This window comes from Carcharhinus amblyrhynchos, unplaced genomic scaffold, assembly GCF_965287045.1.
Source record: "Carcharhinus amblyrhynchos unplaced genomic scaffold, sCarAmb.v2.hapA scaffold_43, whole genome shotgun sequence".
In the NCBI taxonomy this organism is placed as follows: Eukaryota; Metazoa; Chordata; class Chondrichthyes; order Carcharhiniformes; family Carcharhinidae; genus Carcharhinus; species Carcharhinus amblyrhynchos.
Window position 1 is genome coordinate 3,065,273 of NW_027649784.1, and position 22,636 is coordinate 3,087,908.

Sequence of the window (22,636 nt, forward strand, 5' to 3'; positions counted from 1 at the left end):
ATTGTCCCTTAGTGTCCAAAGATGTGTAGGTTAGGTGGATTGGCCATGCTAAATTGTCCCTTAGTGTCCAAAGATGTACAGGTTAGGTGGATTGGCCATGCTAAATTGTCCCTTAGTGTCCAAAGATGTGCAGGTTAGGGGGATTGGTCATGCTAAATTGTCCCTTAGTGTCCAAAGATGTGCAGGTAAGGGGGATTGGTCATGCTAAATTGTCCCTTAGTGTCCAAAGATGTGCAGGTTAGGTGGATTGGTCATGCTAAATTGTCCCTTAGTGTCCAAAGATGTGCAGGTTAGGGGGATTGGTCATGCTAAATTGTCCCTTAGTGTCCAAAGATATGCAGGTAGGGGGATTGGCCGTGCTATGTTGTCCCTTAGAGTCCAAAGATGCATAGGTTAGGTGGATTGGCCATGATAAATTGTCCCTTAGTGTCCAAAGATGTTTAGGTTAGGTGGATTGGTCATGCTAAATTGTCCCTTAGTGTCCAAAGATGTTTAGGTTAGGTGGATTGGCCATGCTAAATTGTCCCTTAGTGTCCAAAGATGTACAGGTTAGGGGGATTGGCCATGCTAAATTGTCCCTTATTGTCCAAAGATGTGCAGGTTAGGGGGATTGGTCATGCTAAATTGTCCCTTAGTGTCCAAAGATGTGCAGGTTAGGGAGGATTGGCCATGATAAATTGCCCCTTAGTGTCCAAAGATGTGTAGGTTAGGGGGATTGGTCATGCTAAATTGTCCCTTAGTGTCCAAAGATGTGCAGGTTAGGGGGATTGGTCATGCTAAATTGTCCCTTAGTGTCCAAAGATGTGCAGGTAGGGGGATTGGCCGTGCTACATTGTCCCTTAGTGTCCAAAGATGTGTAGGTTAGGGTGGATTGGCCATGATAAATTGTCCCTTAGTGTCCAAAGATGTGCAGGTTAGGTGGACTGACCATGTTAAATTGCCCCTTAGTGTCAGGGGGATGAGCAGGGTAAATACATGGGGGTTAAGGGGATAGAGCCTGGGTGAGTTGTGGTCTGTATAAACTCGCTGAGCCGAATGGCCCCCTCCTTCTGTACTGTAGGGATTCTATGACCTGTATTGACTGGAGTTTAGAGGAATGAGGGGTGATCTTATTGAAACAGATGAGATCCTCAGTGGGGGGGGGGGGGGGGGGTGGCCTGCACAGCGTGGACGCTGAGAGGTCGTTACCCTTCATGGGACAGACTCAAACGAGGGGAGACAGTTTAAAGATTAGCATTTAAGACTGCAGTAAAGAGGATCTCCTCTCTCAAAGGCCTGTGGAACTCTGACCCCCTCCCCCCGCAGAGAGCGGTGGGGGGACTGAGGGATATTCAGGGCTGTTTTAGAGAGAATTCTGACTGTCGGCAGGTGGGGGGGGAGGGGGGGGAGGTGTAGAAAGTGGAGTCTGGGCCAAAATCAGATCAAGCATACTGGCACAAAGTATCTGTGCTCCTCCCTCAGTGCGAGTGGCTGGATGGTGGGGATTTGAGAGTGAAAGTTGATGAGGATGCAGTTTCTGCTCTTATGACTAGCACATGACAAGTTGAGTCAGATCAGAAGCGTCAGTGCGACACGAGATTTTTCCTCACCTGTTTTAAACGTCAGGACTGATTTCCTTCCGTGTAGAATATTTTCCTGCCAGTCTGACTGAAGCGATTTGCACATAAACCAAGGGCGAATGAAGTGAGGTGTGTGCTGATCACTCACAACACTGACTGTGAGAGCCCTGCGCTCCCTCTGTGTCTATCTCTTCCGTCTTTACCATTTGATTTATTGTCACATGTTACGGCAGTGTTTAGCGTTGCTGCCAGGCTCGATTCCTGGCTTGGCTGACTGTCTGCGTGGAGCCTGCACGTTCTCCCTGTGTCGGCGTGGGTTTCCTCCGGTTTCAGGCTAAAGGGACGATCCTTTAAAACAGAGATGAGGAGGAATTTCTTCAGCCAGAGGGTGGGGAATCTGTGGAACTCTTTGCCACAGAGGAGGCCGGGTCATTGAGTGTCTCTAAGACAGAGATAGATAGGTTCTTGATTAATAAGGGGATCAGGGGTTATGGGGAAAAGGCAGGAGAATGGGGATGAGAAAAATATCAGCCATGATTGAATGGTAGAGCAGACTCGATGGGCCGAGTGGCCTCATTCTGCTCCTGTGTCTTGCGGTCACACAGCCCACTGGTTGCCCTTCACTGTTCTGGATGATTTTATTAGGAACTGATGCCACTGACTATTGCTGCTGGTCACTTTCGTTCTGAGCTTTGAGTATATTCAATGATTAACAGACATGAAGTAAGCCCTGTTACATTGCCTGTTGCGCAAATAACAGCAGATTGGTTTCACAACCATTTTAATCCCTCGGTGGCTTTGCAATGATGAAGAAAGAGCAAAGCTCAAACTCCATTTAGCAAACCTCCCTAACTGGAATGGGAGGGATGTGTGAGAGGCACCAGTCCCCAGACCATTAACTGTGCAGTCGATAAGGCAGCAGCTGTGATCTGGAAAGAGAATTCCCTTCTCAAGCGAAGATTGGAATAATCCAAATTTCATTCATCTTTGTCTCATCAGCAGTGCGATGCTCCCCCCACACCACCTCACTGACTGTCCAGGGTGGCGCTCCCTCAGCACTGACCCTCTGACGGTGCGGCACTCCCTCAGCACTGACCCTCTGACAGTGCGGCACTCCCTCAGCACCGACCCTCTGACAGTGCGGCGCTCCCTCAGCACTGACCCTCTGACGGTGCGGCGCTCCCTCAGCACCGACCCTCTGACAGTGCGGCACTCCCTCGGCACCGACCCTCTGACAGTGCGGCGCTCCCTCGGCACTGACCCTCTGACAGTGCGGCACTCCCTCAGCACTGACCCTCTGACAGTGCGGCGCTCCCTCAGCACTGACCCTCTGACAGTGCGGCGCTCCCTCGGCACCGACCCTCTGACAGTGCGGCGCTCCCTCAGCACCGACCCTCTGACAGTGCGGCGCTCGCTCAGCACTGACCCTCTGTCAGTGCGGCGCTCCCTCAGCACCGACCCTCTGACAGTGTGGCGCTCCCTCAGCACTGACCCTCTGACAGGTTTCGCCCAATTGGCCCTGACCCTCTTGCTAGTGCAGCGATCCCGAGTCAGCGCAGGGATTCACACCGCTACTTCACAGCGCCAGGGACCTGGGTTTGAATCCCTGCGTGGGTGACTGTCTATGTGGACTCCAGACCTTCTCAGTGGGTTTCCTCCCACAGTCCAACTGAGATGCGGGTCAGGTGTATCGGCCCTGCTAAATTCTCCCTCTGTATACCCGAACAGGTGCTGGAGTGTGGTGACTGTGGGCTTTTCACAGTAACTGCATTGCAGTGTTCTCAAATCCCAGCCTCTTGCCTATTTAAATTTTAATTCCTCAGCATCAGGATCCATTTAGTCAAAGCCGTTAGCCCACAGTCTCTGTGCCAGCTAAGACCTACTCATTCTCCAGCACACACTCTGCAGCCTTGTATTCTGTGGCCTTTTGTAAACGTTGTGAAGCCTCTACCCCCCTCCTTTCAGGCAGCGAGTTCCAGATTCCCACCACCCTCTGGGTGAAAAAGCTTCCCCTGCTTATTGACCCCTCTAGTAAAAGGCTAATTCTGCTGCCTGAGCCCTGACATTCTTCCCCAGAAAAGTCACTCCTTCAACAACACTGTTGAAACCGCCTTCATTGCCCCATCCCAGTCCCTTCGCTATCCACTTCAATGGCCAACTACGCCATCTATCGTCACTCAACCATTGTACACGTCTATGGTTGCAGCTATCATATCTCATGGCCATTTTATCAGACATTCTTGTGGACAATTGGCACCATTATTTTGTCAATTTAAACAGCCCATCTCGCACTATCCCACAACCCTCCCTCCAAACTATCAAAGTATGTGCAGGTTAGGTGGATTGGCTGTCCTAAATTGCCCCTTATTGTCAGGAAGACTAATTAGGGTGACAGTGGTTAGGGCCTGGGTAGGATTGTTATCAGTGCAGATTCAATGGGCCAAATGGCCTCCTCCTGCACTGGAGGTTTTAAGGCCTTTGCAACATAGGAAATGCTGTGGACCATTTTAGCGTTTATTGGTAGAGGGATTGAGTTTTGGAGAGTTTAGCTGTACAAAACTCTGGTGCGTACAGTTCTGGTAACCGCATTATAGGAAGGATTAGAAAGGGTGCAGAGGAGATTTACCAGGATGTTGCCTGGTATGGTGGGAAGATCTTGTGAGGAAAGGCTGAGGGACTCGAGGCTGTTTTTGTAACAGAGGTTAAGAGGTGACTTAGAGGCATACAAGGTGATCAGAGATTAGATAGGGTGGACATTGAGAGCCTTCTTCCTCAGATGGAGATGGCTCACACAAGGGGACATAGCTTTAAATTGAGAAACAATAGATATAGGACAGGAGGTAGGTTCTTTACGCAGGTGGTGGTAAGTGTGGAATGCTCAGCCTGCAATAGTCGTTGACTCACCAACAGGGGTGTTTAAATGGTCATTGGATAAACATATGGATGATATTGGAAGTGTAGATTAGATAGACTTTAGCTTGTTGTGCCAACCTGTGAAACCATTGAGGGCTGAAGGGCCTGCACTGCAATGTTCTATTCAGCCCCTCAAGCCTGCTCTACTGTTCAATGAGACTCCCCCCAGTCTTTAACACTGCAATGAAGTTACTGTAAATGTAAACCTTGTGACTAATAAAACTTGAGCGCAGCATCCACTACCTTTGGGGAATATCGATTCCGCGCTCCTCCCTCTCCCTACTAACCATAAACCTCAATTGCGCCACTACTTCACCCAGTTAGCGGAGCAATTTCTGCTTGAGAATTGTTTTGATCAATCAGCAGACTGGTACATTTCTTCCACCCTCAGACCTCCACATCCTCCTGTGTCCCAAATGCAATTGCCCTAACCCATGGTTTGAGAACACAAATCATTATGCTCACTTTTCAACATCCCCAGTTCAAAAGTAGTTACTCTTCCATTTCATACATACACAAATTGACAAAATGGCTCCACCTGAACAGCAGGCTGAGTAACACTACAAAAACATCTTTGATAGAGATGGGTCTCTGATTCAGTTACTAGTTTGCAATTAATATATAGAAGGCCAAGGTGGATTGAGTGTTTCTAGACAGGGCAGCACAGTAGGTTAGCACTGCTGCTTCACAGCACCAGGGACTGGGTTTGATTCCCAGCTCAGGTCACTGTGTGGAGTTTGCACATTCTCATGTCTGTCTGAGTTTCCTCTGGGTAAGTTTCCTCCCACAGTCCAAAGATGTGTGGGTTAGGTTGATAGGCTATGTTAAAATTGCCCTTCAGTGTCCTAAACTGCACAGGTTACAGGGATTAGTGGGTAAATGTGTAGGGAGATGGGGGTAGTTCCTGGGTGGGAGTGTGGTCAGTGCAGACTCAATGAGCCAAATGGCCTCTCTGTACAGTAGGGATTCTATGACATCCAGGGTCTGCTATAGAACTTAACCAGGGATTACTGCCCTATCCCAAACTGTTGATAAGGTCTGGTTGAAGGCTGCTTCATGGTGGAAAGCTTGATTCAATGACACCACTGCACAGTAGGGTGAGTGGTTAGCACTGCTGCCTCAGTGGCAGGGACCCCAGTTCAATTCCTGCCTTGGGTCAGTGTGTAGAATTTGCATGTTTTCTCCAGGAGAGCTTCAGTCCTGTCTCAGTCCAAAAAATAGGGGAGTTTTAGCATTTGACTGCAGCAGGGACAGTAAATAGTCTCAACTCCAGGTTAAAAGTCTAAACAGGTTTATTTAGTAATGCAAGCTTGCAGAGCATTGCCCCTTCTTCAGGTTGAGTCCTAATGAAGGGGCAACACTCAGCTCAGATTAACAAGTAAACAGACTTCAACCTGGGTGTTGAGTCTAGTACTGTACTTACCCCATTCCAATGCCAGCATCTCCACATTTGAGACTACCCAGTCCAAAAGATGGGAGAGTTATGTGCATTGACCTAAGCAGGTGCAGGTGTGCTAACTAGGGGATTTTCATAGTAACTTCATTGCAGTGTTAATGTAAGCCTTACTTGTGACTAATACCTAACCTAATCCAGCAGGTCCCAACTAACGTGCCACAAGAAAGATATTTTAAAAATTACTAAATTCATGTAATTAGACTAAAACCAACCACAAATCTCAACTCTTGCAGTTAAGATCTCAAAACACCCATTGAAGCTCAGGCCCCCATGTGCACACTGACCAAGAACCTGACACATGCATGTGAGTTGGAGCTGTCCCACAAACTCAAAAAAAGGTGCAAAAACCTTGGAGTGAGACAGCTAAAAAAATGGCATATACTGTTACACAGCATCTGCAGAAAATCAACACATGATTAGAACATAACTAGGAGCAGGAGGTGGCCATCTAGCCCTTCAAGCCTGCCCTGCCATTCAATAAGATCATGGCTGATTTGTCATGTCTCAGTTCCACATTCCCACCCTCTCCCCATAACCCTTAATCCCCTTGCCTATCAACCCACATCTTAAATATATTTAGCAAAGCAGCCTCCACCACTTCAACGGGCACAGAATTCCAGAGATTCACCACCCTTTGAGTGAAGAAGTTCAAAACAACAAATCTTGTGGGAACTGGATAAATTTCTGAACTGTTTTAACAAACTGAGGCTCTAATTCACATGGATTTGGAAAATTACATTAACCAGGTCAGCATTATGGTGGAAACCAGATGGACATTACAGTCAAGCCATGTGCCAATTCCTGACAGATCTCCCACCTCCTGGTTGGAATTAGCCACCAAAATTTTGTCATAGAGCATGTCACAAAGTAGGTGATGTGCCTCATTGCTGTATGGAAGTATGCTGTGACATGGTTTAGTATCACTGTTCCAAACCCAACCCTGCATTACAAAGAACACTTCAAACAGCAGCAGCAGAATCATGAGAAAATAAATGTAACCAAACAGCAGTGGTGAGTCTTTTACCAAGTTTAATGTTCAATAATACATGACTTTTATAAAGTGCAACATCCAAAGCCAGATGCACGAGAGAACAAGACACAGGACTCTACTCTGCAGCAACATGAGGTGAGCTCAACAACTTGCTGTACTTTGGCTAAGATGGATGGAGATCATAATCAGGAGGGGAAGCCCACACACAGGCCAGGTACATATTCATCTGACCAGTGCAAGGAGCTACAAAACACAGCCCACACTGTTGTTAGGTAGAGTAGTAGCTCTCTGCACAGGTGTCATCAAGAGAAGGATCACCCTATCCCCACCCAATGTTCCCCCCACCCCACTCTGGGGAATTGTGGATACTGGAGAAAAGCCCCCCCCCCCCACCAACACACACACCAAGTCCCTGCCCTGTTCCAAAGCACAAAAGTTATTAAGACCATTGAAGATTCCCAGGACAATGCATGTAAACAAATACAAATTTATTGAAAGCATTTAAATAAATACTATACAGACAATGCAAGATTTGTACATGATCTCTGTCCGGTGATAAGCACACATCCCAAGAAGGCTATCCCACACTCCACTCAATCCCAAAACATTATCCTGAAGTAAGCTGGCTTCACATAGTTGGCAGACTGCAAACACCTGTGATACTTCCGGGCCCGCAAATACATGGTTACATGATGAAGAATATCTAATGCTACTAAATCTAAAAGACAACTGGGCCTGAAAAAGTACTTACCCAGAATTCTTAATGACCCCATAAGTATTCTCTTTCCCCACCCCATTGCCAGTCTGGACCTTTCAAGGAGAAGGACGAGGAAGCTGACCACCAGTGTTCTATGCAAAGTGATCAGTTCTGAGCATCCAGGCGACACTCAAACACCAAGTTTAAAAAGAAATGAACCTGTGATTGCAAGTAAACCAGTCAGCATTCACAGCCTCAAACAGCTTCACCAAACTCAAAAATCAGATCAAATCGGCCACATTCATTGGCATCTCATCCACAGTAGTGTTGTAGAACGATTCAATGTCACGCAGTGTCCGTCTGTCCTCTTCAGTGATTAGGTTAATGGCAACACCCTTTCTTCCAAAGCGGCCTCCACGGCCAATTCTGCAGGGAGAGGGAGGAGGGAGCACAACAGGTGTGAGTGTTTGCACCATGGCGGATAAGCTGGCTACCTGTGGAAAGATGAGACTCTCCACTCACCTGTGAATATAGTTCTCCCGGTTGGAAGGCAGATCATAGTTGATAACCAGGGATACCTGTTGGACATCAATTCCACGAGCCTAGAAGAAACCCAACTTCATTAGAGCTACCAGCAAGCTAAATAACTTCACAACCATGACCTGATTTCAGTCACCAGATAAGTTAAGTTATATCTGCTAAATGACTTGGGAAATGTTGATGCCAGCTATTTGAAGGGTCACAGCTTGGGTACAAATTCTGCCTCAAAGGGTCAGGCCAACAAAAAGTTCCAATTTTAAACTGCTCAGGGACCCATCTCACCTGATGACACTGCAGGCAGATTAAAATTGTTAACTGCATTTTAGTTGTGAATTTGGGTCAATCCAGAATTCACAGTGGAGTGCAGTTCACTATTCTACCAGAAAACCAGAATCCAAAAAGCACACATTGATCTTTATGGATAAACTAGGGGTTCTCTGGAACAATATTTTCATAAGAGTCCCATCACAAGATCAGGTTTTGCTACATCCATGTTCCCATTCCTAAACTGCCACAAGCCCAGATTAAATGCCCCAACTCACCAACAAGTCAGTAGTAATGAGAACACGGCTGGACCCAGATCGGAACTCTCTCATGATGAGATCCCGCTCCTTCTGCTCCATATCACCGTGCTGTAAAAAGAGACAGAATCCATCAGTTTTACAACTCAGACTGATGCCTGTAGCCAACCTGCCTCAGTAACCACCATGACAAATCCATGAATAGGATGGGAAGAGAGATATGGTCCTCAGAAGGGTAGGGGGTTTGAGTTCAGATGGCACAGTTGATGCAGGCCTGTTCCTGGGCTGTAATTTTCTATATGTTCAAAGGGAGATCACAAAAGTAACCAGACCAGGAGACTGATGCTGCCAGGAAGATTGTTACAAGTAGGAGTTGGCCATGTCAACGCTGGAAAACAACAGGGTAAAGTGAAACATTGCACTGAACCTCACCAGAGCAGAGACAGTGAAATCTCGCGCAAGCATCTTCTCTGTCAGCCAATCCACTTTCCTCCGTGTGTTGATGAATATAACAGCCTGAGTGATGGTGAGCGTTTCGTACAGATCACACAGGGTATCCAGTTTCCACTCCTAGGGACAAGCAAACAACAAGATGCTTTAAGCACACAGCATCAATATCAGCAGAGCCCCAGGACAAGACCATGTTCTCTGCCATTTGGATAACTCTGTCAACCCCATCAGTGTAAAACCACAAGCTGTAATCCACAATGGACAGCAGACTCAGAGCCAGCATCCCACTGTAGCACACAATCCACATGGAAACAAATCTCCTTCGACACCAAGCCGCTTAGCGGAGCAGAATTGTCACATTATCTCCTCCTCAGCTGTGAAGCAGAAGGCAAATTTGGCCAGAGTATCCACGTCACTCACCTCTCGCTCCACATTAATGTAGAACTGCCTGATTCCCTCTAACGTCAGCTCTTCCTTTTTCACCAGGATACGTATCGGATCACGCATGAACTTCTTTGTCACTTCCAACACATCAGAAGGCATGGTGGCAGATAACAGAACCACCTGTTTTAATAAGGAGAAGTAAATGAGACCCATCTGTCTGAACAGAGGGGAGACCAGAGAGACTGTGCCACCACATCTACAGGCAAAAGCACTGGACATTAAGAAAGAGGTCCGCTTCTCCTGAGTCGATGTGTGTGGGGAATTCATCTATGTCCCAACAAATCCCACAGTCATTGCCAAGAACTCCAGACTCAACCAAAGTTCCTGGCTGCAGTAGGATGCTTGTGCAGGACAACACCACCTAAGGCAGGGCTCTGCTGGAACCAGGATGAGCAATGATAGCACCCCCATCCACTTTTGTGATGTTCCAACTTGAAATCCATGGTTCACTTTTCCCCTAAAACACAAGTTCCTCAGCTTAACATGCACAAGATTTTACTTTGAATGGACCAACCGAGGGGGTCAATTATATCAGTTACTACATTGATAAATGCTAAGATCTGTTCTTAACTAGTGAAATTTGATTAAACCATACAGCTGGCCCACAAATGGGGATTACTTGTTGTAGCAAGTGACAGAATGATGTACCTGAATGGAAGTGTTGAGTTTCTGGAATATTTCATAGATTTGGTCTTTGAACCCTCTGCTCAACATTTCATCTGCTTCGTCCAAAACAAACATCTTGATGTACCTTGTAGCTAAAACAAAGTTTGTTTCTTAGAAACGTAATCTGTTTAGTGAAAGCACCCAGTTAACAATAATGCTGCCCTGGTCTAGACCCTGACCCAGCCAAGCACAGGGTGAAGACTATTGAAGAGCCCCATTGATGCAGCCAGGCACAGGGAGGGACCATTCTAGACTCTGACTGACCCAGTTAAGAACAGGGTGGAGACTGTTCTAGAGCCTCACTGACACAGCCAGGCCCAGGGTGGAAACTGTTCTACAGGAGAAAAAGGTGTCACATTCATGTGCAAGACAGTGCTACTGTTGAAAACATGGTACTAATCTGATCCTAATCCAGCATGCAACCTACAGCCAAATACAAACAGATCAGTTGCTTGGTGGTGGTGGGGGTATTATTTAATGATATAAACTCATTAAAATAAATGCAAAATTCAGATGCAGGTTCTAGCAGGTGCTGGAATGAAACAAAATTCTGGAAGTAGATTTGGCAAAGCAAGAAAGTTGTGTCAAGAAGATTAATATGGGTGACTATAGAGTTTGTACATTCTCCCAGTCCCAAGGTGTGCAGGTCAGGTTGATAGGCCATGTGTGGGGTTATAGGGAAAGGGCCTGGGTAAGGCAGGCTGTTGAGAGAATTGGTGCGGACTCAATGAGCCAAATGGCCTCTTCTGCGCTGTACAGATTCTATGAATATTGAACTCAAACAGTTGGCTCTCATCACTCCACAAATGCAGAGTTTTGTGGGTGTTGTTATTAAAGTAACAGATTGTTTTTGTATTGCAGGATGTGCAAATGATATGGATTTTCTTTCATCAGTGTGAAATCTACCTGACTTGTCCCTAAGCTCCCAAGCTGTTCCTGCCATGTACTTACACAGATGCTGCCGGTTCATCATGTCAAACACACGGCCTGGGGTTCCAACCACAATATGCGGGGCCTCCAGCTGAAACTTCTGCATGTCTGACCGGATGCTGGTGCCACCAATACAGGAGAAGCAAGTTCCACCCATGTAATCTCCCAAAGCTACAATGACCTTCTGAATCTAAAAAAAGGGGGAAAAACCAAGAATGTTACCCCAGGAGGCTGCAAATCCATCAACAATCCCAGACTGAATGGCAAGCCAGCCAAGCCACTCTACATTGGGAGTGCTATGAAGCTGCAACCAGGCACATGCAAAGAGCTCTTTTATAAAGCAAAAATCAACAGCAATTGCAAATGGAGGAATTAACTGTGAACCAATTTACAGCCAGTTAAGCACAGAAGCCATCTTCAAAAACAAAAGGCAGAGAAAACAGTAAAGCCACCTTACCTGCAGAGCCAGCTCCCGAGTTGGGGCCAACACCAAGGCCTGTGTCTCCTTCAGGCCTACATCTAGCTGCTGCAAGATAGAAATGGCAAACGTGGCAGTTTTACCCGTCCCTGACTGTGCCTGGGCAATGACATCATACTCTAGGAGGAGGAGAAGGTTGTCAGTCAACAGAAGCAGAACCAGACAGCCACCCACCTACACATGCAACTCCAACATCTGTCAGACTGATACAAAACTACCATTTACAATCGTAGAGAGTCTGGGTGCTCCACTCAGGTTACTATTGATAAAATACCTTGTGCCCACTGCATGAACCAGTATCAATTCACAGAGAATAGACTGGGATAAAAATGGGTTAGTTATTATCCCCCAAATCAGATATAAGGCAGTACCACAAAAGGTACCCCTTTGCCCAATGATTGGGGATAACTCAAAACATGACAGTGTCAGTGTTACATACATTTCTGAGTAGAATTTTACCTTATGAGAAGCCATGCTTGTGTGTATTACCATGAGTCAGCTGTTTTTAACATCACTCTGCTAGCCATTACCAAATTGCGCTTTACACTTCGCCCCTAAACCTGCCTTTGTGGCAGGTTTGTTCTCATCACCCAGTGTAACTCTTACCCCTGATGCAGGGAAGAATGGCTCGCTGCTGGATAGCAGATGGCTTTTCAAAACCATAGGCGTAGATTCCACGGAGCAGGTTTTCCCGGAGATTCATGTCATCAAAATTATCCACAATCTCAGTCCAGTTGCTCTGCAAAACCAAACAAGCATTTTCAAAGGTCATGGAAAGGATAGTAAGGCAGGAATAATAGTAGGAGGAATTACTATTTAAAAGGGCAAAAAGCTGCAGCATGCTACGATGCAGAGGGACCTGGGGGTCCTTGTGCATGAGTCGCAAAAACCCAGCCTGCAGGTGCAGCAGGTGATCAAGAAGGCAAAAGGGATGCTGGTCTTTATAGTGAGGGGGATAGAATATAAAAGCAGGGAGGTCTTGCTGCAACTGTACAGGGCACTGCTGAGGCTGCAGCTGGAGTACTGTGTGCAGTTTTGGCACCGCACTTGCGCAAGGATATTTTGGCCTTGGAGGGAGTGCAGAGGAGGTTCACCAGGCTGATACCAGAGATGAGGGGGTTGGACTATGAAGAGAGGCTGAATAGACTGGGCTTGTACTTGTGGGAGTTTAGAAGGATGAGGGGGGATCTTATAGAGATGTATAAGATGATGAATGGGATGGATAGGGTAGAGGTAGAGCAATTCTTCCCGCTCAGAAAGGACAGCAGGACTACAGGGCACAGCCTCAAGGTAAGGGGGGGACAGTTTAGAACAGAGTTGAGGAGGAACTTCTTCACTCAAAGGGTGGTGAATCTCTGGAATTCTCTGCCCATTGAAATGGTGGAGGCTACCTCGCTAAATATATTTAAGACACGGGTAGATAGATTTTTGGTAGGCAAGGGTGGGAAAGTGGAACTGATCCACTTCAGATCAGCCATGATCTTATTGAATGGCAGGGCAGGCTCAAAGGGCTAGATGGCCTACTCCTGCTCCTATTTCTTATGTTCTTAAACCTTCCCTGGTTCTTTGAAAAGTTTTTCCAGAGTATTCCGATTGGTATTTAGGGCAACATGTGTGCATGGATGTTCTCCTGCAGCTCCTTGTCTCCATAGCATGAACCAGTATTGATTCACGATCAGAACGTACTGGGATGAATATGGTTGATCATTATACCCCAAATCAGATTAAGACATGATACCATATCAAAAATATCATCTTTTCCACTGACTGGGGATAGAGCCAAAGTCCTGGGCAGCACAGAATGTAATTAGAAGCTGTTTGATGGCCACTGACTAGTCCACTTGATATTGGGAGGGGTGTAAGAACACACATTAGGGAAAAGCAAAATACTGTGGATGCTGGAATTAAACAAAATGCTGGAAAATCTCAGCAGGTCTGATAGCATCTGTGGGGAGAGAATAGAGCGAATGTTTTGAGTCTGGATGACTCGTCGCCAGAACATTGTTAGTTTCTAATGAGTTCAACACAGCCATGGCCTCAGCTTACTCACCTCAATAACCCCTTCGGGTTCCATTCCGTCAGGGCAGCCATGATCATTAGATCTATACAAAAAAAGTAAAAAAAGGGTTGAAATACACAGTCTGACAGAAGGAGATGGCGCATTAGGCTGCAGAGTTACAGGGCTTGCTGCAGTGTTCAAAAGGAACATTAGTCATCAACACATAGCAGCAGCTCAACTCCCACTCTCTTCTCTTGCAAGAGAGGCTGGCAAACAATCAGACAAGACAATGTTATCAAACAACTGGCACTCAGTGCAGAGACCCAAACCCTGAGCAAAGAGAAATTGGTCCATCGCTATTCCTGATTTGCTTAAAAAGTCATCGCCTAAGACCATTAGTCTCACTGGGCCTAAAATCTCCAGCTCACAGCTGATATGCTCCTCATACCCATCATCTTTCAACCCATTACCAAAATCTGCCCATTGCACCCCCCCATTTAACTGGAGCACCTGTCACCTTCATACCATCACCCCCCTTCTCCCCACTCCCAGCCACTGTTCATTCCTAATTTTTTTTGGGGGGGGGGTAGAGGAGAGGGTCCCTCAAACCTCATTTACACCCATGATCCCCTCCCCATATTGCCAATGGAGGAGGGTCCTTCAGTCTCATTTCCAGCTTCACCCCCTACCGATTTGCACCCTCACATCCCCATCTCATCAGATGTCTTAAGCCTCACCTCAGAATCTACATTGCAAAAGGAGGCCATTTGGTCCATCACATTTGCACCACCCACAATTCCACCCAGGCCCAATGCCCATAGGCACATTTACCCACACTTGTACCCCCAGACACTAAGGGATAATTTAGCATGGCCAATCCCCCCCATCTTTGGATGGTGGGAGGAAACCCAGAGACAGGGAGAACATGCAGGCAGGGACCCAAGCCAGGAATTGAACCTGGGATCCTGGGAGGCATGATGAGGAGATGCCAGCATTGGACTGGGGTAAGCACAGTAAGATGTCTCAACACCAGGTTAAAGTCCAAAGGCTTTGTTTATTTGGTAGCAAACACCACTAGCTTTTGGGGCTCTGCTCCTTTGTCAGGAGAGTGGGGAACCACAAACAAGGCATATAAAGACAGTTTACAGAATACTGATTCTAATCATTCCAATCAGCATTCTGTAAATTGAGTGTGTGCCTCTATATGCCCTGTGTGATCAGAATTCACCTGACAAAGGGGCAGAGTCCTAAAAACTAGTGACATTTGCCACCAAATAAACCTGTTGGAAATTAAGCTGGCCTAGTGCTTCATGTCATTAGTGTGCACTTAAACTGGACCAGATGCTGGGCAACACAACAGCTCAGTGACTATCACTGTTTGCTGTACAGACACATGGATTTGGGCCAGTGTCTGTGGGAGTTTGCACATTCTCCCCATGCTTGCTTGGGTTTTCTCCAGGTGCTCTGGTTTCCTCCCACACCCCAAAGACGTGCTATTAGTCTGACTGGAAGTAATAAATTGTCCCTAAATTAGTTTTCCCTCAATGTGGATTGCCATAAAAACAAAGGATAAGGGTCATGGGTGGACTGGTAATATTAAAATGGTGGTGCAGGCTCATTGGGCTGAAGGGCCTGTTTCCCAGGTTGTCTTTGTTCTTTGGCATTACGAGACTTCTCCCTGGGAGGCAGCAGTGCCAAGTACTGTCACCCCCACCACCCTTTCTAGGTGACAGTAGCCCTCTAGATTCCCATCCAATGATTTCCCTGCCCCCCCCCATCCCCTATATAGGATAATGGGGCTTTGGGGGATAGAGAATGAGGAGGTCCCCTATACAGATCAAATGGGGGAAAGAACCCACATCTCTGTCCCTCTATACAGGAGAATTGATGGAGGGGGAGAGAATAAGATCTTTCTAAACAAGTCAATGGGGGAAAGAGAATGAGAAAGAGTCCCTCCTTCCAGACCATTTTGGGGGAGGGGGGTTGAAAGAATGAGGAAGGGACCCCTCCCTCTGTACAGGTCAAGGGGGAAATGAGGAAGTTTAGGCGCGCATGCGCAGCCCGCCGTGCCATGCGGCCCCCGGCTGCGCAAAGCCAGTTGCGCAGCGGCGGAATGGCGCCTGCGCGGCGAGATCCCACCTCCCAGTGAGACGGCTCGCGCAGGCGCAGAGAAGGGGAAGAAGCCGGCCCGCGCAAGCGCGTTGAGGATTGGGGGGGGGGGGGGCGGCAAGAAGCCGGCCGGCTCGTTTCCTCTCTCGCCACCCCCCCCCCACTACTTAAATGTAGCATCGCCGAGGCCGGGGTGGGGGCCTGAAATCATCTACCCCTCCCGGGGTAAGGATGGAAGCGGCCATCCGCCATTTTGAAACAAGTTTCCCCCCCCCCCACCCAACCAAACACAATCCCTGCGCCGCGCGCCGGGGCCCAACGTTCCATTTTCGAACGCCGTTTGAAAAGTGACCGTTAGCCGCTGGGCAACCGTCAGTCGCCATCAACCGAGCGGCCGCCTCTCCTCCTCACCGCGGCCGACCAGAGAGGAAGAAAAACACACCACCCCGCCGCGGTAAGGACATCAATCTCCTAACCCTTTACAGAGAGAAAAAGCCCGTTGCTAATTCTGATAGGACCCTCCATGGAAAAAAAACTCCTCGCTTTCTTCTTCCCTTCCCACACACGCGCCGGCCATTTTGTGCCATGACTCCCTTCACCGACATTTTTAATGAATGGAAGTCCCGATTTTCTCTCTCCCCTTCCCTTTTCTCTTTCCTATTACCTGTACTCCGCGCCGTCTTCTGACATTTTTTTTTGTTTTTGTGTGTTTTTAAATTATAGTAAAGGTTGCGACCGTCCGTCCCGCTGTGTACCTCCGAGCTGTGCCGCACACGGCCGAGAGAGAGACTCGTCGCACCACTTGCGCCCCCTCTTATAGGCGGCCGGCCGGCGCAGCCTAGCCTGCTGGCCCGCCGCCCATTGGCCGCTGCCTCCCGTCACTCAGGCGCCTCCCCCGCCTCCCATTGGTCCACCGCACTTTAGTCCCGCCCTCCTGTTGCGTCATCGCGTCCCCGCCCCCTCCTCCCCCCCACACGCTCCAAGCTTGGTTGAGACATCAGGCCCCGCCCATCGCTTCCGGCCTCTTGCAACATTCCCTCAGCAATGTGTGTCTTTGGCTGTTTTTTTTAATTAAGGTACATTTTATTTGCTTAAAGGAGGAGGAGGGGGGGATGGAAATGGAAAGTTCAGCCTTATCTTTTGTAGGGAAGACTTTATTTTATCCCCCCCTCCCATTAGCACATGATTAGAAGGATTAAATGGGTAGTCCCAGTCTAGGAGACCACGTGTCTGGGGGAGATCTCTCTCTTTCTTTCTGTCTGACAAAGTCCTATTCATTCATCAGACAAAGGAGTGCCAGCCCCCAAAATCCCAGGCCCAGCAATTGAACCACACACACACACATACGTATACAAGAGGCAGCCACATTTTTGGTCTCCTTTGCTTAAGGGAGGGGTAGCATATAGGGGTGGTCATTCTCACCCACATCCACACCTTTCCAGACTGAACAGTGTCTTTAAGACAGAAATAGATAGGTTCTTGATTAACGATCCCAGGAATGAAGAGCTTGAGCTATGAGGAATGATGCAGACTCAACAGGCTGAATGGCCTCCTTCTGCACTGTAGGATTCTATTTGGGCAGCACAGTAGCACTGCTGCTTCGCAGCTCCAGGGACCTGGGTTTGATTCCCGGCTTGGATCACTGTCTGTGTGGAGCTTGCATGATCTCCCCATGTCTGCGTGGATTTTCTCCAGGTGCCCTGGTTTCCTCCCACAGTCCAAAGATGTGTAGGTTAGGCTGATTGGCCATGTTAAAATTGTCGCTTAGTGTCCTGAGATGCGTAGGTTAGAGGGATCAGTGGGTAAAATTTGTAGCGATATGGGGATAGGGCTTGGGAGGGATTGTGGTTGGTGTAGACTCAATGGGCTGAATGGCCTCTTTCTGTACTCTAGGGTTTCTATGATTTTATGATTTCCCCTCATTCTTCTAAATTCCAGAGAATATAGGCCTATACTCAGGCTCTGGAGTTTAGAAGGATGATGAGGGGATCTTATCGAAACTTACAGGATACTGCGAGGCCTGGACCAAGTGGATGTGGAGAGGATGTTTCCACTCGTCGGAAAAACTAGAACCAGAGGACACAACCTCAGGCTAAAGGGACGATCCTTTAAAACAGAGAATGAGGAGGAATTTCTTCAGCCAGCAAGTGATGAATCTGTGGAACTCTTTGTCGCAGAAGGCTGTGGAGGCAGGTCATTGAGTGTCTTTAAGACAGTGATCAACAGACAGAGCTTTGACAAAGGGTCGTTTGGACTCGAAACATCAGCTCTTTTCTCACCTTACAGATGCTGTCAGATCTGCTGAGATTTTCCAGCATGTTTTCTTTTGGTTTCAGATTCCAGCATCCACAGTAATTTGCTTTTATATAGAGGTAGATAGGTTCTTGATTAATAAGGGAATCAGGGGTTATGGGGGAAAAGGCAGGAGAATCGGGATGAGAAAATGGCCTGTTTCAGCTCCAATGTCTTTTGGTCATATAGTTCAGGTCTATTCTCTCTGGAATTTAGAAGAATGAGGGGAAATCATAGAATCCTACAGTGCAGAAGGAGACCATTTCAGTTCATCGAGTCTGCACCGATTCCACCCAGACCCTATTCCCATAACCCCACGGATTTACTCTAGCTAGTCTCCCTGACTCTAAGGGGCAATTTACCATGGCTAATCCACCTAATCTGCACATCTTTGGACTGTGGGAGGAAACCCATGCAGACATGGGGAGAATGTGCAGACTCCACACAGACAGTGACCCGAGCCAGGAATCGAACCCAGGGCGCTGTGAGGCAGCAGAGCCAACCATTGTGTCACATGCTGCCCCTGGGAGATCAAATTGAGGTATACAAGATGCTCAAAGATCATGGATTGAAGTGGACGTGGAGCGGATGCTTCCTCTTGTGGGGCATTCTAGGACAAGAGGTCACAGTCTGAGGAGCAGCAAATTTAAAACAGAGTTGAGGAGAAACTACTTCTCCCAAAGGGTTGTGAATCTGTGGAATGTGCTCCCCCAAAAGTGCGGTGGATGCTGGGACAGTGAGTAAATTTAAGGAGCAGATTTTTAATTGGGAATGGGGGTTGAAAGGTTGTGGAGAGAAGGCAGGAGAGTGGGGATGAGGAGCATATCAGCTATGATTGAATGGCAGAGTGGACTCGATGGGCCAAATGGCCTAATTCTGCTCCTGTAACTTATGAACTTTCTCTCCCCACCCCAGGAATTGCAAGTCAACCCTCCAGAGCAACCTCCAGTGCTCAGGTTCCTCTTTGCAACCCTGGATAAAGGGGAATTTTTTGTTTAAAAAGAGCATCAGGACCTTAAATGGATTCACTGAATCCCTACAGTGCAGAAGGAGGCTATTTGGCCCATTGAGCCTTCACCGACTCTCTGACAGAGCATCTTACCCAAGCCCTATCCCTATAACCAAGTTGATGGGAATTAGGAGCAGAAGTAGGCAACTCAACCCTTTGAGCTGGCTCCTCCATTCAATCAGATCATGGCTGATCTCTTCGTAGTTTCGAATCCACCTGTTTCCCTTATCCCTTTAATACATTGTTTCATCAGAAATATATCTATACAAGTGGCACAGTAGTTAGCACTGCTGCCTCACAATACCAGGGATCCGAATCTAATTCTGGCATATATTGACTCTGTGTGGAGTTTGCATGTTCTCCCCTTGTCTGCGTGGGTTTCCTCTGAATGCTCCGGTTTCTTTCCATAGTCCAAAGATGTGCAGGTTAGGTGGATTAGTGGGGTAAATGTGTGGGGTCACAGAATCATAGAATCCCTACAGAGCAGAAAGAGGTCATTTGGCCCATTGAGTCTGCGACAGACCATCTTACCTAGGCCTATCCACATAACCCCACACCTTCAACCAGCTAATCCCCCTACCCTGCGCATCTTGGGTCACTAAGGGGCATTTTTGTGTAACTAATCCCCCTAACCTGCACATTTTGGGACATGAAAGGGCAATTTAGCATGGCCAACCCCCTAACCTGCACATTTTGGGGGCAATTTAGCATGGCCAATCCACCGAACCTGCACATCTTGGGACACTAAGGAGTAATTTAGCGTGGCCAATCCGCCTAATTGTCGTCCAGATTTGAAACATTGGCTCTAATCTCTCCAGCATTTTCTGTTTTTGTTTCAGATTCCAGGATCCGCAGTATTTTGTTTTTATTTGCACACTTTTGTTTCATGGGAGGAAACCTATGCAGACACGGGGAGAATGTGCAAACTCCACACAGTCACCCAAGGCCAGAATCGAACCTGGGTCCGTGGTGCTGTGAGGCAACGGTGCTGCCATCGTGCTGCATGTTCTTTCTGGAACCTTAGGAGCAGGGTTAGGCCATCCTATCACTGCAGGAGGAGGTGGCACAGTGGTATTGTCACTGGACTAATAATCAATCCTGCCATAGAATCATACAGCCCAGAAAAGGCCCTTCAGCCCATTGAATCTGCACCAACACATTAGAAACACCTGAACTCGCATTTAATCCCATCTGCCAGCACTTGGCCCATAGCCCTGAATATCATGATGCACCAAGTACTCATCCAGATACTTGTTCAAGGATGTGAGGCAACCCACCTCCACCACCCCCCCAGGCAGTGCGTTCCAGACTGTCACCACCCTCTGGGTTAAAAAAGCTTTTCCTCACATTTCCCCCTAAACCGCCTGCCCCTCACCTTGAACCTATGTCCCCTTGTGACTGACCCTTCAACTGAGGGGAATAGTTGGCATGGCAGATGGTGATAAAAATCTGGAATTAAAAGTCTAATGATGACCATGAAAGCATTGTTGATTGTCATTAAAGATCGATCTGGTTCACTGCCATCCTTACATGGCCTGGCCTACATGTAACTCCAGATCCACAGCAAGTGCTCTGATGTGGAGGGCAGTTAAGGATGGACAATCAATGCTTAATGAATAAGAAACTTAGCCTGCACAGCCTGGTCTGCAAACATTGGGGTGGCGAGACCGGGAATAAGAACTGGGTCATTATGTCTTCCACCTCACTCATTTCCTTTGAGCGTTTTTCTTTGCCAGATATAAAACTATTGAAAACGGAGGGGGCAAGGATAGAGGCAAGCAATTCCCCCTCAGTTCCAATGAGATCGCTTCCTGTTTTTCTAAACCCCAGAGAATATAAACCCAATTCATTCAGTCTCTCACTGTAGCACAACCCCACATGCAGGGATAATCTACTCCACTCCACTGTACTGCCTCCAATGCAAATATATCTTTTATATTCTTCAGCCCCAAGGTTAACTCTCTCTCCACAGATGCTTAGCGCTGCTGAGTATTTCCAGCATTTTCCCATTTGGCAGCAGGCATAACAATTTGTTTTTGATGGGGTGAATGCTAGGATGCTGTTTCCCCTTGGCTGGTGAGTCTCGAACTAGGGGTCACAGTCCCAGGATGTGGGCAGCACAGTGGTTAGCACTGCTGCCTCACAGAGCCAGGGACCCGGGTTTGATTCCCGGCTTGGGTTACTGTCTGTGTGGAGTTTGTACATTCTCCACGTATCTGTGTGGGTTTCCTTCGGGTGCTCCAGTTTCCTCCCACAGTCTGAAAGACGTGCTGGTTAGGGTGCATTGACCCAAACAGGTGCTGAAGTGAGGCGACTAGGGGAATTTCACAGTAACTTTATTGCAATGTTAATGTAAGCCTTACTTGTGACTAGTAAATAAACTTTTAACAAAGAAAGAGGGGGAGTGGACTAAGTTGAAAAATTCTGAATCTTTGGAGTTGCCTGCCCCAGGGTGCTGTGGATGGTCACTGGCTGAGATTGATAGAGTTTGTCTATCCCAGAGTGCTGTGAATGGTCACTGGTTGAGGCTGATGGATTTTGGGATCCCAGGAAACAATGGATGTTAATTTTATGCAGAAAGATGGTGTTGAGATAGCAAGTCAGCCAGGATCTTATTGCATAGCAGACCAGGCTTGAAGGGCCAAATGGCCTACTGCTATTTCTTATGATAGAAATAACATAACATTTCATATTTGATCAGAACTTGTTTCAGTAATGTTCATTCCCAAGGCATTCTGACAATTGGTTCATTTTGGTTTGACGAATTTATTGGATTTCTATGAGGATGTGACTAGTGCGGTAGACAGAGGGGAACCGGTGGATGTGGTGTTTCTAGATTTTCAAAAGGCGTTTGATAAGGTGCCTCACAAAAGGTTGCTTCAGAAGGTTAGGGTGTGTGGAGTTGGGCGTAAGGTGTTAGCGTGGATCAAGGATTGGTTGTCTAATAGGAGGCAGAGAGTTGGTATCAATGGGTGCTATTCTGATTGGCGGTTGGTGACTAGTGGAGTGCCGCAGGGATCGGTGCTGGGGCCTCAGCTATTTACCATTTATATAGATGACCTGGAGGAGGGGGCTGAGTGTAGGGTGAAGAAGTTTGCTGATGGGCTACCTCGCTAAATATATTTAAGTCACGGGTAGATAGGTTTTTGACAGACAAGGGAATTAAGGGTTATGGGGAGAGAGCGGGAAAGTGGAACTGATCCACTTCAGATCAGCCATGATCTTATTGAATGGCGGGGCGGGCTCGAAGGGCTAGATGGCCTACTCCTGTTCCTATTTCTTATGTTCTCCATTGTCTGCATACATCCTCCATAGAGAATCCCAACAGTGCAGGAAGAGGCAAATTGGCCCATTAAATCTGCACCAATTCTCCGACAGTATCTCACCCAGGCCCTCTCCCCACTCTATCCCCATAACCCCACACATTTCCTAGTTAATCCATCTAACCTACACTAACGGGCAATTTAAGTTGGCCAATCAATCTAATTTGCACATCTTTGGACACTAAGGGGCAATTTAGCACAGCCATCCACCTAAGCTACACATCTTTGGAGTGTGGGAGGAAATCCACACAGCCACAGG

At 47.5% G+C, this 22,636-nt stretch overlaps 1 protein-coding gene and 1 long non-coding RNA gene across 3 annotated transcripts in view; one reads left to right on the plus strand and one right to left on the minus strand.

Moving 5' to 3' along the window:
* Nucleotides 1–6,940: 6,940 nt before the first annotated feature.
* On the minus strand, nucleotides 6,941–16,535 carry LOC145337124 (eukaryotic initiation factor 4A-I-like). Its single transcript, XM_080181891.1, has 11 exons — nucleotides 16,418–16,535; nucleotides 13,696–13,747; nucleotides 12,252–12,384; nucleotides 11,625–11,764; nucleotides 11,189–11,357; nucleotides 10,220–10,329; nucleotides 9,548–9,691; nucleotides 9,110–9,247; nucleotides 8,699–8,788; nucleotides 8,139–8,218; nucleotides 6,941–8,042 (listed from the first exon to the last, which is right to left on the minus strand). Exons 1-11 carry the CDS (start codon nucleotides 16,441–16,443, stop codon nucleotides 7,898–7,900), a joined length of 1,227 nt encoding a protein of 408 aa, XP_080038017.1. The 5' UTR covers nucleotides 16,444–16,535; the 3' UTR covers nucleotides 6,941–7,897.
* The window catches only part of LOC145337125 (uncharacterized), a 32,805-nt gene continuing 26,214 nt past the window's right edge, over nucleotides 16,046–22,636 (plus strand). For both annotated transcript variants that reach the window (XR_013885312.1, XR_013885313.1), the window contains exon 1: nucleotides 16,046–16,207. This is a non-coding gene — a long non-coding RNA (uncharacterized LOC145337125). The remainder of the gene's footprint in view (nucleotides 16,208–22,636) is intronic.

Coding starts and splice junctions, on each gene's coding strand:
- LOC145337124 (XM_080181891.1), bottom strand. CDS start 16,443: ATGTCAGAAGACGGCGCGGAGTACAG. Junction 9,692..10,219: donor AACTCAACACTTCCATTCAG/GTACATCATTCT, acceptor TTATTAAAACAG/GTGGTTCTGTTATCTGCCAC. Junction 8,219..8,698: donor TCATTACTACTGACTTGTTG/GTGAGTTGGGGC, acceptor GGTTTCTTCTAG/GCTCGTGGAATTGATGTCCA.